This window comes from Taeniopygia guttata, chromosome 5, assembly GCF_048771995.1.
Source record: "Taeniopygia guttata chromosome 5, bTaeGut7.mat, whole genome shotgun sequence".
Taxonomy (NCBI): domain Eukaryota; kingdom Metazoa; phylum Chordata; class Aves; order Passeriformes; family Estrildidae; genus Taeniopygia; species Taeniopygia guttata.
The window spans coordinates 26076201-26094167 of NC_133030.1; the positions used below are offsets into that span (position 1 = coordinate 26076201).

The following is a 17967-nucleotide window of genomic DNA, read 5'->3' on the forward strand; positions in this document are numbered from 1 at the left end:
GTGAAGAGATTAATGAAACATAAATTCTGCTAATTTAGGAGTCCTGCTCATCTTAGAAGTCACGTAATACACATGTACAAGGAGGCAGCAGTGTTCTGTATTGTCCTGCTCACTCGGTGTGTTTTCAGACAATATTTCCTCTTTTCATATATCTGTCATAGTTAGGTTGCCCTTGTCTCCACATGAAGAAATTGAAAGAAATCAAGATAAAATATTTCCTCCATTACATACATAAAATATATTTTTTAAAAATAGTAAAATTATGTAAAACTGAAAAAACCCTAGTTGTTTCCTAATGTCTGAAACAAGCATAAATCCCCCAATTCTACAGTTCACTCCATTTTCTCTTTGCAGAACTCTGACATTTTTCATAAGAAACAAGTATCTCAGAATAACGAAGCAGTAAGATATTATTTACAGTATATAACCATTATAATTGACTCTGTACAGCAGAATGTAACTTTCATTCCTACTGTTTTTACTGTCAGTGACTGCTTGAAATATCCACTGCTGTGCTCTCGAGCAGAACTGTGTCCAAACCACACCACTTGGGAACCACTGGCTATAGCTACTGTTCTCCTTATAGAAAATAATTCCTTTGATAATTACTCATTATTAATGAGTAATTTCTAGCTTTTAAAAAGACACCAGCAGGGAATTCCAGTTATTAGATGTTTTTTTCTACCAATCAGAGACACCACACGAATCTACAAGGATAATTTTGCACATCAGATGAAATAGTGAAAATTCTAGCAAGGGAGACTATTTGCACATAAATAAAAAAATTTTAAAGTAGAAGCTTGGAATGAATGTAATAAACTCACTGTCATAACTCTTCCTGAAGGTTTGTGAAAGGCTATGAGTGATATGTAGGCACTTTTGCAGATGATTTTGTCTAAGCAAATTACACAATAGCATTTCTAGCTTCTCACCTACAAGTTTGAGGAGTATTTGGGGTAGGATTTTTTCTGCACTAGTTGATAGTTTCTGGCTGGGAGGTAAATTTTAATGATCACAGTACAGGAGACAGCAGGAAGATGATATTAATCCAGGCAGCATTGACTTTTGGAAGAAGCTACACAAAGGAACTGAAGTAACACACCTACCCTGCCTCCAACATGCCACTTGGGATGGCAAAGCCTATCTGACACAGCATGTTAGTTGTATTAACCAGATGTATTAATGCATCTTCATAATAAAAGCACTGATGGTCATGAGATGTGTATTTTAATGATTTCATTGTGGTATCAAAACAAAAAAGGATATCCTCTAAATCCAAAGCAAACTTATTCCAGGTTAACACTTGTCTGTTGCACATTGTTGTTATTCAACAAATAAATAAAATTTAAAAAGGAAAATATGCAGCCAGGTTTACATTGTTTTGTGCTTACACTTTCTGAGCAATGCTATTATTTTTTTTAAAAGGTACATACCACAAATAAAAGACAGAGATTATCCATATTCTAAAGAACCTGTGACCAGAATGCAGTGGACCAAGAGTACCATCCCAGCATCTGTGGGACAAAGTATATTGCAAGGCAGTGACTGAATTGCAAGAGTTGGAGCCTAATTCCATAGGGCCTTCTAAGAATGCTGCACTTGAAAAACACAAATTTGTTTTGATTTCCAAAGCTTCCAATGACAATGAATCAAATGCAAATCCAAATCATTAACAAAAGAGAAGCACTAACTCTAGCTGGGTTTTTAGAAAGTCTTCATAAAAATAAGAATTCTGAGTTCAAACACTAACCACTCCTCACACTGAAAAGAGGAAAAGGGGGAAGGTGCACCTGCAAAGTCTCAACTTCCTGTAATTATTTCAAGAAAGGTCTTCAGAAAATTGTAGGTGTTTATTGATGTTTTGCCAGCATATACTATTGTCATTTTTCTGTTCAGTGGCTGACAGCTCCTCGAAGTAGAGTCACTAATTGCCCATTAATTCCATGCTGGTAATAAATAAATGATTAAGTAAATAACCTTCATCCCAATCTGATTAAAACTATATACACTGAGAAACTTCTCCCAAACCTATCTGGTTAAGAACAACAAAGTACCTCCCAATTTTTCCCCCCTCACACCTGAAAGACTACTTGATGAAAGACACTTCACACAATCATTTCCTGGGTGAGATCTACTCTGATGTAAAATCAGCCTTATCTCTAAATTTCATGGCAAATATTCTTACCTTGTAGTTGTTTAGTACTGTTAGAAGTGTGCAAGGTTTGTTCAATAGTAAAAGAAAGAATTAATATAGGTCATAAAATCTAAAATTTCCTACCTAGCAGCATTCTCTTTTAGCACACTAAATGCCTTTTACTTTCAAAACCAGCAGTCCTACCGAAGTCCTTCCAGTAGTTTCTCCATCAAAAAAAAAAAAAAAATCCGTTATTGCTTCAGTGAAAAGCCCCTTCCATATGAAAATAATATGTAATTTCAGCAAACATAACCTCTTTAGGCTGATTATTTCTATCCAGTTGGATGTGAAAGTGACTGTAAGTTTTGATGCTTCCACAATTTCCATTTAAATCCTATCAATTGAGGCTGCTGGCTGGCTGTTCAGTGCTCACATGTCTTTCCTCCTGATGGAAAGACTTGGATGCTTTGGATTAACATATGTAAGATTCATTTGAAGCACAGGGGTGCTGCAGAGCATTACCAAAGCCCAGTGCTTCACTTCAGATAAGAAACATCAACTCTAAAATATTATGACAAGAAAAAGCACTTATAGTACTCTTACCAGCCCAGCTGTTGTGTAAATACTCTAAGTAAACAATATTTACTTACTCCTAGCAATGAGAAGCTTCATGAAATACTCTTCATAAAAGCCACCAGCTGGAATTAAACTGTCAAATGCAAACAAACCTTATCTGAGCACCTTGTTTCCTTGAGATTGCCTTAGTCCTCAAATCCTGACCATTATTCTGTGAGCAAATAAAAACAGCAAAAGGAGTTAATGATTTACCATTGCTTCTTAAAATAACAAAGAAAAGGGCCAAAGAGCTCTCTCGTGCTGCAGCACCAGCTCTCCCCTTCAGTGCCAGGAGCTCCCCCACCCACCTGTCAGCTCTTGCTCTGAGAGATTATTGCTCAGGGCTGCAAACCCTGAAGAAAATCTCTTCAAATTGTGGTGTGAGCATAGCAGATTAAGGTAAAGCTGCTGGGTTTCGTTCTTTTCCTCTTCAGCAGGCTTGTACAGAAGCTGCCAAAGGCTGTGCGGGAGTTAATGGATGGCCCCCCATAGGGATTAATTCTTTTTTCCTATTAAAAAATAACAAGTGGATCAGTTGAAACTAAAGAAGGAAATTACACTTATATCCACACAGCAGTAATGACAGTGACTGTCTGGCAGAACTTCTCAGGTTGCAGCCTGCTCTGTATTCTGCCATCATAGACCCACAACTATTACTTTAAAACTAGCAGGCTTATCTGTGGTGACAGCTGCAGAATAAAAGTGTTGTTTCTTTCCTCAGCCTTAGTTTTCTGACTGGTTAATAAAAATCTCAGGAGTATTTCATCCCCAAGCCGCTGTAAATCCAAGTATATGCTCTAATACTAAAGCTATTCCGGCAGAGAGGATGTCAACTCCTAATATATATTTTATAACACCCACAATGCAGGTGAATACCTGTGTGTCCAAAGAAGGATAACCTGTGTAATAAGAAGCTATGTTTCCATCAGTGTATGTTGTCACCAGTGTTTCCATGACCTCAGTGATCTAGATGACCTTCAAAGGTCCCTTTCAATCCAAACTGTTCTATTATTCTATAATTCTTAAGCAGCTTTGCTGCCTAAGCTACAACACTTATGTGATATAGTGGGGTAAAATGCAAATTAAATTGATTGAGTTCAAATTGTCTCAACAAAATGTTTATGAGAAGTGCCTCACCTGTCTTGAGATTATCTTCCTCTTCCTCTCTGTAAGAACGGAACAGTTATCTTTACCAACTTCTTCAGTTTTTTCTAGGCTTACTATATCAAACTATATTAAAAATCAGTTCTACTTGTTGAAAACTACAGTGAGAGATCAAGACATTTCTATATATTATTTTAACAAATTTTTCAGTGCAGGACATGCCAGACATGTAAAGATAGCCTCAGTACATCTCACCTCCAGGTTTCATTCCTTATAAGAAAGGATTATTGTTCTAGCTATTTCAAGAGATATCTACAATTGAGTAGAATTAATCAAAACACAAGAAAATATTATTTGGTAGAACTTTTTCCTTAATTGAATCATACAATGGCCATTCAAAGGACAGTAGCAAGAGAAAATAACTTTTCTGGAAGTCATAAAAATTATTTATGTTGCTTTGATCACAGAATTCCTTTGAAACAAAATCCTTGCATGTATTTAGGAGAAAAGTTTGTCACTAACATGTCGTCTCGGAGCAGGTTTAGAACTACAAGCTGTTCCTGTCTTCTTACAAATGGATTTTATAAGAACATTCTGCTGAGATTAAAAATAGCCCCACTGATACCTTTCAAGTGCTTACCAAGAAGAGAACACTATTTTAGGGAAACAAAAGCTGTCATAGAGATATCCTTTACTTGTCATTGGGCAGGGTCCCCACAGCAGTCTGCATAAGCAACACATCCTAAACAGCATGAACTGGTGAAAGTTTAAAAGAAACAGATAAGAACAGCCTCACTTATTAGATCCAGATATGGAAAAAATAGTGAAGCATCTGCTCTCTGTGCCAGACAGAAACATTGACAATAACCAGCCCTGAAAGCATAGATAAGTGTCACACCTATGAACACATTTCAGTCAATAATTGTGTATTGAGACAGCTGTACCAAAGACAAATAATCTAAAAAAGTGGCTAATCTAAAATATATAAAATATCAGTGGATATTCAAATGTAAAACAAAAGTAAGTGTTAAGTGTGTTCCCTTTTTCTTCTTATCCATGGATAATAGTCTGGACATGATTTTGTGTTCTACACAATGTATGTAGCAAACAGAAACCATATACATAGTTTCCATTGTTTTGCTTGAAAGTATAAATTGTAGCACCCAAATACATGAACCAAAATTGTGGATGGATACACTTTAATCTTCAATAAGGTTGCATTTCCTTGGTACCTATCATAAGACTAACGATTGCCCCAGAAATCCAGATGTATTCCAGGAAATTATGATCACAAAAAGACTATCAATATAACTCTCACATACACTTTTGTTATTTACTTACAGTTTCATATACCCAGGGAAAAAATGGCCAAAAAAATCCAAGCTTCTCTTCTTCTTTATAGGTGAGCTCATTGTATGTGATGCCTGAAAAGAAAACCCCAAGTATAGTAGATTTTGATCATAGGAAAGTCCTCAAAAATTTCTACCTGAAAACAGGACTTGTTCTTTCTCACTGGTATAAGGGGGGATTACTGGACTGTGTATTTACAGACCATAGTATTTGCTTTTATGATTTTTGTTTTCTATAGGACTGAAAAACATTAACAAGTTATTAAAATTTTTAGGCTACAAATCTGGTTTACACAAATGTATTTATTTTTAATATCAGATTAAATAGTTAAGCCATTTCTAACAAGCAGTGTAGGGAAGAGCTGCTACTGGAAGCTATCCCAGAACAGCAGCACTAAGACTGGAAACCTTTTCCCTTCCCTCTATAGCACTCTTCAGCACTCCACCAAAAATAACTTGATTTAAATGCAAGAGGAGTAAGCATGGAATAAGGCTGAGAATGAAAGAAGATGACAGAGCACTTGGTAAGAACAGGAGAGAGGGATGAGAGACTATGACAGGATGCTGGAAAGGAGCAGGGACTGGTTGAGCAGGTGACTGGGGAGAGCGTTAAGTCTGAAGTGCCTGGGCAAAGAGGCTGGAAGGTGATGATGGCCACAGAGGCAAGAAGAATGTATGAAAAAGCTACAAAGGGAAACAGATAGAAATGATCTGATGGGAAATTGAAGTGCAGAGTGGAGCCTGACTGGCTGAACAGAGTGTAGGCCAAGGATGTGTGAGGAAACAGCGAGGAATCCAAGCTGGGCGATGTGTAAAAAGAGAAGAAGGAGATTTCTTTGATACCTAGAGCACTATGGATAGACTTGTACTCACTGGACTTAGCATGAGAAACTGAAAAGGAAAAAATGAGAGCAAAGAATGAGAATACAGAACCAGAGTTTTCACATACTTGAAAGAAGCAACTATTTAGAGTTTTACTGGTGTTTTTCCTGACACCGTTTGTTCCTTTTTATATAAAGCTATTTTGGGAGATGGGGATTTCTATTTCTATGTAGGTTCCTAAACCACATTTATCACTACAGTAACTGTTGCAAATAGAAGCAGGACTCTTTGCCCTTGGCTGACATATATATGCTTCTTTATTGGACTGATACTTTAAAACAAAATCAATCAGTGCTAAAACTAGCATGCTGCAGAAGTTTCAAAACATTGTACACCTTTAAACACAAAGTTAATTTACAATTTTACTAACCTTGGTATAAATGAGATTATTTTTATCATATCTGACTACAGTACCTACCTGAAAGAGGTCTTCTCTAAGCATATCATGTACTCAACCGCATTCAAACCTCCCTTGTCACCAACATCAAGCTTTTAAACCTTCAGACACAGTGCTGGAAAGAGGGATCACACACCTACCATTATTTAAAGCTTCATCACATTCCCACTATTTTAGTGAAACAGCCATACTGGAAATGGCTGTAGAATCTCAAAGCTGTTGTTCACACTGAACACCTTCCAAGGGTGTCACAGGTTAGGGCCTTGTATGAGGCCTTTACCACCAGCACAGGCAAAGTCACCACTCAGCTGCCTGGGAGTGTCCTGCCCTTGTGACAAGCAGATAGATGCCTCTGGCTGAATTGTGACTTCTGGAACTGCAAGAAGCTCTTTGGCACTGCCTTTTGTATGACAAGGTCCTTTGCACAAAGCTGCTGCTTCTTGGTCCCAAGTCCCACTTCTGGAGCTCTGAGATTTTTTGTTTCAACAACACCTGGCTTGTCTAAGAGCAGAGATTTTGAGTTTGTAAATACCACTGGAGTCAGAGTTAAGCAGAAATCATTTTTTTCCCAGAAGGAAGATCTTGCCTCAGAGGCAACATCATCTGACTTTCATCTGTGGGTCTCAGATTCAATCAAAGAAAGAAACTGAGAGTTTCTAGCCAGACAGAATCCTTGGAAAGAGTTGGAAGAAGAATGTAAATAATTCTTTATCTCTCTTGTTTTTCACATTGTTTATAGTTAAGTTCTATCACTGTGCCTCGTGCACTCTGCACCAATGGTGTAGTTTGTTTTCACTTCAGGACCAATGGAGCTGGTCCTCACGAAGCTCTGTATAAAAGAGCAGTGTATTTTGAATAAACCGGAGTTTTTTACTCTCACAGCCTTCTGAGTCAGTCTTCTCATTCCCGTCCTGCCTCGACAGCGACATTCATCCCTTTGGCAATCAAGGGGAACTGGGATGTAAATATTGCTCTTTGTGAGAAGCTTAGCTTCTATTTTCTGCCTAGTTCTGAATTCAGTGATAACAGGAGCCTATGCCTGACACTGGGGCAAGAGCTGATTTGTTACCATTGCAGGCAACTGCATCCTTATTAGAAACACACTCTGTGAGCCAAAAACCCTCTTCTGGCATAAGCAGCATCATTCTAGAAATATTTTCAATATTTTTCAATGTAAAGCTTCATAAGGCTTACAATCACAGCCAATTTTCCCATTCACTTTGATTACTAAGCTAGAACTTTAGTTGGAATTGCAATTCTTAATGACTTACATTTACTAGCAATTAAGCTTTTTAATATCCAGATGAACATTTCACCTTACTCTGCTATCTTGAATGCAGAGGATGGTAGAGATTACCCAAAGTTAGGAAGCAGGGTGGAGGAAATTTTTACAACAGATTTCTTAAAGTAATAAGCTCTTTCCCTCAACAGACCTTCAAAACACTTTTTCCAGACATACCCTAAACAAATATCACTTAATAAGTACCAGCATCATGACACTCACTGATGCTTAAACTTTTAATCTTTAAAATGTGGACCCACTCATATTAGAAGTGCACACTGCATTCACAAATAAAACAAGAGCATTTCTGGAACATCACAATGAAGATCTAATAACCAGAATACAGATAAATTAGTAACTAAGGTTCCACTTTGAATACTGCCAGGAAGACTACTCACAAATTCCAGCATTTGTAGAGAACTTTTAAAAACTGTCACTTTGAAAACCAATTTTCATAAATAAGAAATTATAGTAAAAAAAGAAACCTGTTCAGCCATAAGGAAGTTTTAAGGCAAGTTTATGTTCTTTGTCACATTTGTGTAAGAGCCTTGGAAATAACACAAGTGTTAAAATGAAAAGGTCGCAATTTTGAAATTCTTAAAAATTAAGACACAGGCTCCTCCTAGTGGTAAAAACGTAGGAATTATTCTTTTTGTTTTAAGAAATTTCTGGAATGATTTATAGTTATTATCGTCTCTTATCTATTATAGTCTATTATAATCTGTTAGCCTAATTAGTCTGTTAGCCTTCCATTTTGCTCTGGAAGGTTTAGAGGCTTCCAAGTTCTTACCTGCTGCCAAGGTATTGTTACCTAAATATCAAAATGAGTGGGACATAACTAAAAACACTTGCAATTCACTGTACAACCTTTTTCCCTCCAAAATGAAGTTTATCTACCTCTTAGTGCTTTGGAGTGATGAAATGGAAAGGATGGGAGATTGTAGTCTAAAAAATGTATGCTTTTGCAACAATTTAAAATCCAACTTGCATTTGCATTTGGTATCCAGAGAGCACCACTGGGCATTTAGTGGTGGAAACTGAACAGCACATCTTGGGCACAGACGAATATGCTACTCCCAAAACATCAACTATGCAGAAGATTTTATGTATTTCAAAATTGTCCTCAGTTTTGAAGCCAAGTCTCACCTAAAGAGCAGAAGCCTAGTGCCTGCAGTTGCTGAGCTTGTTACTGATTCATCTCAGCCATGGAACAGCAAGCACTATATTTAGCCACACTTGTTCATCAAAACAAATTCTGTCAAAAGAGACAGGGGGCCATTTTTATTATCAGGTCCTTTAAAAGTCTTATTCTGCACTGCTGTTTCTCATCAGCCTAAAGCTGATAGCAGCTTGTGTAATTTTAAAAGGAGCTGTATATAGTAAATGGTGTTGTGCATTTAATAATATTTCCCCCTATAATTTTAAGTTGATTATGTTAATAGGTCTACTAACATAATTACAGCCTAAAAATTGAAATGGTCTACCTCAGTGGGACTCAGCATTGCATAAATGGAATCTTTAGTGTAGACCAAAGTGCTTTCAGTCTTAACTGTACTTGAAATACAGTAGTATGCAGAAAAGTACAAATGCTAAAAATTCAGGTATTGCTGTAAGAAAATTTACAGTCTCAGAAGACAAAAGAAAGAAAATAAATTCAAACCAGGTTAATTTAATTATTTTCCAATTTCAATTTTGCCTTTGAGTTAGGAAAGGATGAAAGGCCATTTACATACCACTTCTACTTGCAAGCTTGCAAAAGAAATTTCCATATTTCAGATGTGTCTGTTTTCCCTATTAATGTTTTTCAAACACTTTTGTTTTAAAGAGAAATGTTACAGATGTTGTTCTGGAAGAAAAAAACCCCTACATTATTTAAAGCTCCTTATGTGGAAAGAAATTTAGATTGTCCATTCAGGGTCTTCTCTTTTCCACTATTTCATGTTATGTGTGTGACGTATTTTGTATATAATTACATTTGTTTCAGAATAACAAATGATAGAAATGCACAGGAGGATGAAAACTAGTTGCTGGTTGAATGACATTTTATTTTCACATTCAGAGAGCTGTACAGTTTCTATAAATAGATGTGATACTATTATATTTACATCATCCTCACCCATACTATTATATTCCATTTTAAATGGTAGATACCCTGACCAAGCCAAAACAGGGTTATTTCTGGGTGCATTTAGTCAGGATTATATGTCAAAACATACAATATATCAGTTTGTGTCAGAGCAATTTTTCCTGGTATTTTACATGTAACATTATTTTCTCTAGACAGTCTCACTTTCCAGCATCCTAAGAGCTTTCCAGACAAGTGCAGTACAGTTCAAGGACAAAAACAGGATGCAAAAAATCCGTTCATATCCAGCCTATTTAAAATAAGGAATGTGGTGGAGAACTTTTAACGATGTGAGTTTCACTATACATAAACACAGTATCTTCAAGATCCCTTCATATACAGGTACAGATTGAAAACAAAATAAAAAACAATAGTTTAAAACATTTGGAGACAGACAACAAAATCCTCTGGGCTTCTGAACATGTTCTGTAGATTTCTGTACTGTGCTTCTGCCAACAATGTTTCCAAGTTTTACACTGTCTTATTCATTTTCTAATCCCTGTCATTAACTGCTTTAGGGAGTGCTTATTTGCATCTGTGAACTCTACTTCTGGGGTAGCTACAAATGTTACCTAAAATCTCATTTGAAAATCCACAGAACCCATGAAGTGTTGAGGTTTTTTACACTATACTACCTTCAAAGTTTCTCTCTCCACTTGAGAAGAGACGAACCAATTAAATAACCAAACTTCAACTGTCACATGATATTTTAAGATTATGACAGCTAAATTGTTCATCTCTACTAAAAGGGACTGTAGAACTATGATAGGAACACCATGATGGTAATTAAGAATGAACAACACAGAAGAAAAACAACAAAAACACAACATTGAAACAACATACAGGACCAGGCTGCTTCCACTGCAGCACGTACCAGAGAATCTGAAAGCAGAAGCCTGCAGTTGTAAAGAGATCAAATTGTAACAAGTACCACTAGAACAAAAAACAACTAAACTCAAGCTGTTAGTCATCTTGACAAAAAAGGAATTTCAAAGGAATGTCCAGAGTAAGTCACTCACAGCTGGATGCAGATGCTTAAAACTGTCTGATAAAAAGCTCATTTAAAAACTCCATTAAGGATGATTTCAGAAGGAGACTGAACGAGGAAGGCTTAGGTTTTTCTATGGGGAAAGACTTGCAGGGTCATACATAAATAATCAAGTTCTCATAAAAGACAGAAAGTGAGCTCCAGTAACTGCAGTAAAACTGGGAGTACTGCATATCAGTATGCCAAAGGGTAGATATTTCCAAGTATCCTGATCAACTGGAAACTGGTCGAGGTGGTTTGCTTTTGTTTTCTGCCTCTTTTCCACGAATTGCAGCCACATAAGAGAAGAGACACAGCACGGAGTAGCAGATCTCATGAGCCTACAAGAATTTAGAAGAGATACTGAAATTCAGATTAAGAGTTTTACAAAATCCATTGTACATTTCTATTTTCCTGCACGTCTTCCTTCATGGAACAACTCCTCTGGCTACAGACAAAATCGGGAAAATGTGTCCCCTACTACCTTCTAACTCAGACAGAGAGAGAAGAAGAGCCATATAACAAACTCAAAGATTTCTTTGGGATAAAAACATTGATAATTAACAGTATGATTTAATAATTTTGAAGAACAGTATGCTAAACTAGAAAGTTGGCTGACTGGCTTTGGGAAAAAAAATCTGTATATTTGCTTTCAGTCTGTTGCATGAAATGACAAGATATTTTCTGGGAGGAGCTGAAAAAGCTAACTAAAGAGAGGGTTTCACATAGCACTACTCAGTTTTACAATTATTTGACTGATTAACAGTGCTATTATTAAACCAAAAATCCTCTTTTATCATGTGACTGGCAGCACAATTCAGTGAAGGTAAGACTTAGACTTAATTTATATAGTAATTCTAATACCAGCTGTTCTGATGATCTTTAAAATTCTTGTCCTTTAAACTGACACTTAGAAATTTTGTAAAGGTAATAAGCATAACAACATGTTTTGCTGCATTACAGTACAAGCTAAAACACTTCCATAAAATACTTTTTTTTTTCCATTAAACTGGCTTTTCTTACTAACAGATACAACTATTTGCTTCTTAAACTACATATATTCTAAGCATTTTGTTCTAAAACATTTCCAGCTTCTTCAAATAATTTTGCTCTCTTCTCCTCTTGAAGGACTGAGTTTCCATGAAATCACCAAATTTCTGCACATCAAACATAAACTGAAATTTCCCTTCTGATAATAATCATTCCTTTCTCTTTTTTCCTCATGAGTCCACATAAGCCTGATCATCAGGCTTATATGTAAGTATCTAAATATCATTATCAACTGCTGGTGTTCACAAAAAATTATATAAAAACATTATTCCAGAACAAGAATTCATCTATAAAGCAGGAATCAATACTTTTACTGTTCTCTCACAAGTCATTGCTCATGAAGAGATGTGATTTTTTTGTAAACTGTTAATAATAATTTTATTCTTAGGAAGTAGTCCCCCTTTCCATTGGTTTTATGGAGTAAGGGTTATGTTCTGCACTGTCTTAAAATTAACAGTTCCACCCGTTCCTATTGTGCTAAAGTTCAATGCCGAATTGGCAACCTTTCATCTTCATCTGTCTTAAAAAAGGAAATAGTGCTTTCTGCACTACTGGTGAGTTCCTCTAATTTCATAGATCCAACAATCATTGAGTTTTGTTGTCTCCTCCTACTGTAAACATCATAAAGAGCAGCTGGTGTTTCACTGTAAATCCTGCAGTCTCAATGTAATTCTTTTCTCCACATGAAAATGTAAGGATACATCCTCTAGAGAACCACCAGAGGCATCACAGTAGACTCACCATTGGTGTCTTGTACTTGTGGCTCACCACTTCTTTAGTTTCAGGAACTAAAACCGGACGGGCAAGAGACAAAACAAAAAGTTCAAAAAACGAGAGGCAAATGGGGGAGAAATAGCACAATGTTCCCATGGGAAAGGGAAGGGAGGTAGACAGACAGCAGGTGCAGGTACAGGGCACTTCACTATCCCTCACTCTATACACTTATACTTCTTTTCATTTACATTACATATATCCTTGGAAGACAGTGGTAATGTCATAATAAATTACTCAAGATGGCAAAAATTTTCACTGCCTCTGTTTGACACAGCAGATATTTGATGGTTCTTAAAAGACTCTGGCTTTTCTCATATTACTTATTCCTGCTAGACAATAAAAATCATGAAAAAATATGCTTAATGACAAAATATGCCTAATGCCTACTACAATACATCATAACCCAAAAATTCCACAGGAATTTGTCAGTATACAAGTCCCAAAGATTTTGCGATTGAGACCTTCTCTGCTGAGCAATAGATTTCAAAAAAACTGTTGGACACTGTATATTGTATAGTAAGCAAGTCAAATCCAGGGGGGAAAAAGAGCCGAGGGAGAAATTTTTCTTAACTTGAAGACTGTTTTCCAGCTCTATTTTAAGTCTCTCAAGATATTCTTTCTCCTGTATGGGATGTGTGTGATTGTATTTACTTGACATACTCACTGAAAACATTCATAGTTTTTGAATGAGTTGCCTTAAAATAAAACGCTGAGTTCAGTGACACGTATTCCTAAAATACTAAGCTGGTTGGTTTATAGAAAGCTTTATGTAAAAAGATTAGGGCATTGATAAAAAAATCTATTATCCAGAATATCTGCCCTTGTTCCATTGCACTGCCTCAAACTGATAGAAAGAAAACTGGCATAATATAGCTAAAGGAAATTTGTCTTTTTTTCTCATTGTAGAATGCGTAAAACAGCAAACTGCAACCACTCCGTTTGTGTGCAGTGCACCTGAACTGTGCCTTTGGCCCGCACTCAGTCTGCAAATGTTGTGAACAGATACCATGGGAAATCACCAGAAGAGAACCAAGACCACACTAGAACATTCAACTGGCAAACTTAAAACGTCAATATCAGGGGAATACCAAGACCAACTCTGAGTACTTCCCTTCCAGAATAGCTGGAATTCGCCATGAAATTTCTGTGTCACAACAAAAGAATTTAGAAGAGGCAGTACAGAAATTATGCAATACCAAACAATTCCAGGTTCATAGAGGAAGGATAAATGTTTTATTACACATAGTACTAGTGACAAGAAAAGAAACAGAGGCAGATGAGTTCAGTATGAAGACCCAGGAAAAGTCCACAACAAAACCTATCCATGCAGATGTCATCTCTTCAACTATGGTATGACACAGCTCAGCGCTGGAGAGAGAGATGGATCACACTCTAAGGGGCCAAGAGTAGGCAGTGCAGACTGGGTTTGAGACAGTTCTCAAAATATAAACCAGTACCTACTAATTCTTGTATGTCATGGTACTGTCATTCTTGAAAATAATCTATTGAAAAGTACAGAATATGATGGGGAAAAGTAATATTTTTGTTTTACTTTTCAACTTTCACTCTCCTTGGAGTTGTTAGTTGCGTGAAGGGCTGAGAAACAAGGGAAGTGCACACCCAGGCTGCACTGCCCCAGTGACACCAGAGACTAAAGCTGGGGAGATAAGGAGGTGCACATCCAAGCTACCTTACCCGTTGGCACCAGATGTTCCAAATTAACTCCATGTCACCAGGGGATAAAGGTGGGAGTGAGGCTGGTGCACAGCCAAATAGGGTAGGACTTTTACAGCTGTGCAAGTCTCACTGCCCACTGGATAACATACAACTGTTCATATACTCCTCAAAAGCAGGAAGGGAAAGCTGTAAAGACCTTGTGCCACAAGGGAAGGAGAGAAGGGAAGCTGTAAAGTCCTTTATCATAACTGAGAGTAGGAAGAGAGGGAACAGGAGAGCAGCTAGGCAAGGTACTGTCTCTCCACAGTAAGTTGCCTTGTCTTTTCTTAAAGTACTCCATCACAGTCCTTCCAATGCAGAAAATTCTCCTGAGAGGACTGAGTTAGGAAGATTAAGAAGAGTAGGTTTGCATTTAAAAACATAGAAGTCAAAGCACTACTACTGCAGAATACAAAGAAAAAAGAAAGAAAGGAAAAAAGAAACTGCCCTCCCAAAAAAAAAAAAAAAAAAAACCAACCAAAAAAACACCCCACCACAAGAAGAAAAAAAAACCAAAGAAAAGACCCAAGATTTCAGAGATTCAAGCCTCAAACTGAGAGATTAGCACTCTTCTTCTAACATTAGAAGATGTTCCTGATAACTTGAACTCTTGAACTTAGTGGATGAAGGGAGTAAATTAGGCACCATCCTGCAGCCTTTGGTCCTGTAAATGAAAATATGGTGCTACCACAAAATGAGTTTAGGGGAGATCACTTTACCTGCTGGAGAATGAAGGTTTTCATAGCAGCGGTGGTGAAGGGGCCACAAGAAAGTAAAACACAAGTACACAGCAGTAACTCAAATTCCAGAGGGAAGAACCTTGTATTTCCTCACTTACTTAAGTTTATACTTTCATTTGTGGGACACAATTCCTGAACTTCTGCTTGCTCTGAAACCACAAGTCCAGCTGTGATGCTGCCATCTAAACCCAGCATTAACACAAAGAGACCTTTAATTTCGTCCTGTGCTATCACTAATTTGGAGCACTCATGCTTGGTAAAATCAAAATCTTGCATTTAAGTACTTCCCATCAGACTGGAGTTTGCACACTTACCAGACTCTACCTTTCTAAGAGCATCTACTACTTCAACATGCTCCTACTAAAATAAATCTGATGGCAAAGTTTACAATGTTTAACACTAAATAACTTCATTCTTCTGAAGTCCAAGCAAGTCTTTGCTGAATGCTTTTAGTGTACTACTACCAAACATGTTCATTTATCTTGAACAGGACAGATTGCCATATCCTCTCACCTTTACAACAATTCAAAAAACAGCTGTGAGGTAGACTCTAATCTCGGCATAAGAAGAAAATCTAGCCCCCCTGCAACATCCTCCTTTTTTTTTCTTTTTCCTCTATATTAGCTTGATGAGCAAATTGTCAATCTCATTCAGTACATCTAAATTGGTTCTTGTCTGTGACTTCTATTTTGTGAGAGAGGACATTTTTAACTCAAGTGGTTTAATTTCTCAGTTTTTGCTTGTAGATTTCAACTCCCAGTTTATTTTTAATTACTTCTTAAAACCCTTTTATAAGTTCCATATGACAATTCTAGCTTTTTCAATAGGCCCACGATTACAAATCTTTTGTAAAAAAATAAGAAGTATTTTTTCTTACATTTATTACGGACATCATTTAGGGGCTAAATGCTCTGTTAAAAAATTAACTAGAAATAACCAAGTCAAACACTGTCTTTTGTCTTGTGCAATATAAACAAACTATTAAAATAAGTTCTTTGTATAAAACTTTAAAAAATTATCCAAAATTACTTTCTGATCCAAATAATTTCTTTTAAGTAAAGATTTCAGAAGCTGAAGCCATTTTTTAAGTTAATTTTATGACTTCTGAATACTCATCATTGTAAAACCCATCAAGAATCTTTTACAGACTTCAGAAATTTCTTTAAGTAATAAAAGAAATCATGCCCATCAGCATGAAAACATGATATCAAAGGAACAGAGACTGAATAGAGCTTATGAACAACTAAGCTATTAGAAAATGTTCATGGTTTAAAAATATAGATTTGATCATATGAACCATGAACAACATTTTCAAAAAATCGGAAAAAAATTGTTCACCAATTGAAATCTGAATAACCTTGGAGTTTTACAGTAAACAACAAGCAAACTGCAACAGCCAGAAGGGTTTTATCACTTAGAACTTTATGTCACCCAAAGGAGACAACACATTTTGATGGACAAAGACATTAATTTCAGAAATCTCATGTTAATAGTCTTCCATAATTCAAGGGAGAAGCTCTCAGCCAGAACATTCTGCTCACAGTACCAAAGAACAATGACAGTCTTGATAATGGGAGCTGCTGATTCAGATTCGGCTTAATGGCCAAAGTATGCATACTGACCTACTATGGAATTAAATTTCAGCTTCTTTTTTTATGTTTCATACATACTCCGAAGTACAAATGTCTCAAAGATTGCTGGAAGAATAAACCGATTTGGGTTTCAGGAGAAGTATGTGGATCGCCCTTCCAGAGAGCTGCATGTGAAGTCACTAATATTTTTCAGACCCTAGCTAAGAATATTGTGACTGACACTAACACTGAAGAGTAACCTGAAATTTTGCCCAGACTCTGGTGCAGGCAGATATGCAATAGCAATAACTGACCAAAATAGCACAAACTCTCTGTTCTCCTTAGCCTTTACTTTTCCACTCATGCTCTAAAATAAAAATCACAGGATAAATAAAGTATAACTTGGCATAACAGCTTCTGCTCCACTCAACAAAAGTTAAACTACATTAGAGCAAAAAGAAAGCCTTGCAATTAACAGTAATTCTTTGTAATGAAAGCATGGTGTGTTGAGAAAGATCAACTTTAAATCCTGCTTTAAAAATGTGGTTTCTCAGATGAAAAAGGAACATACCAAGACAATTCTCACACACATCCACGTCTACTTTTTGTTTGTTTCAGAAGACTCAGGACTTTTTTTCTGTCTAATAATAAAAAAGCACCTAGATCACAAATCTTAATATGATAAAAATGAATGTGCAAATTTTTATGTAAAGTCACCCATCTCTAAGGCAACTCCTTACAGGCAATCTACTTTCTCTCCCATCTTTGAAATTGCAGTGCAACTCTGAATCTGAAGACTGGAAATTTGAGTTACTGCCATGTGAGTACAGACCTAATATCAAAATAATGTAATTACCAAATTCCTCCAGGACAAAGACTCCTCGCACAGTATTGCACTTTTTAATGTGATTCAGCTCTATGAAAACCTACAAAAACAGGAGGAAAAGTAACATAAAATTAGTTGGGTTTGGAGTTTTTTTAAAACCAAAAATCAAAATTAAACAAAAACATCATCACAACAGGTACAACCTGAAGTTTGATAGCATACACTACCAATTCATTTACAGTTTAATATATAAATAAAGGGTGAAATAAATATTCAGAAGACAAACTTGCCACAATGCTAGAAATCAACAAAAAACTTAAAAGTGCTAAGAAGCGAAGACAGCAGAAGATGAAGTACCTTCCGCTCCTTGCAGGA

General features: G+C 36.5%; 1 protein-coding gene across 38 annotated transcripts in view; it reads right to left on the reverse strand.

The window, feature by feature from the left end:
- Positions 1–9787: 9787 nt before the first annotated feature.
- The window catches only part of MADD (MAP kinase activating death domain), a 68846-nt gene continuing 60666 nt past the window's right edge, over positions 9788–17967 (reverse strand). For 23 of the 38 annotated variants that reach the window (XM_072929937.1, XM_072929935.1, XM_032748758.3 and 20 more), the window contains 3 exons: positions 17623–17692; positions 12707–12753; positions 10490–11256 (listed from right to left, as the gene is read on the reverse strand). In XM_072929937.1, coding sequence (XP_072786038.1) covers positions 11149–11256; positions 12707–12753; positions 17623–17692 — 225 coding nt within the window. In that variant the 3' untranslated portion in view covers positions 10490–11148. Of the gene's footprint in view, positions 11257–12706; positions 12754–14908; positions 15120–17622; positions 17693–17967 lie in introns of those variants that run through there. The other 15 variants (XM_032748762.3, XM_012574149.5, XM_002199979.7 and 12 more) reach the window with 4 other exon arrangements.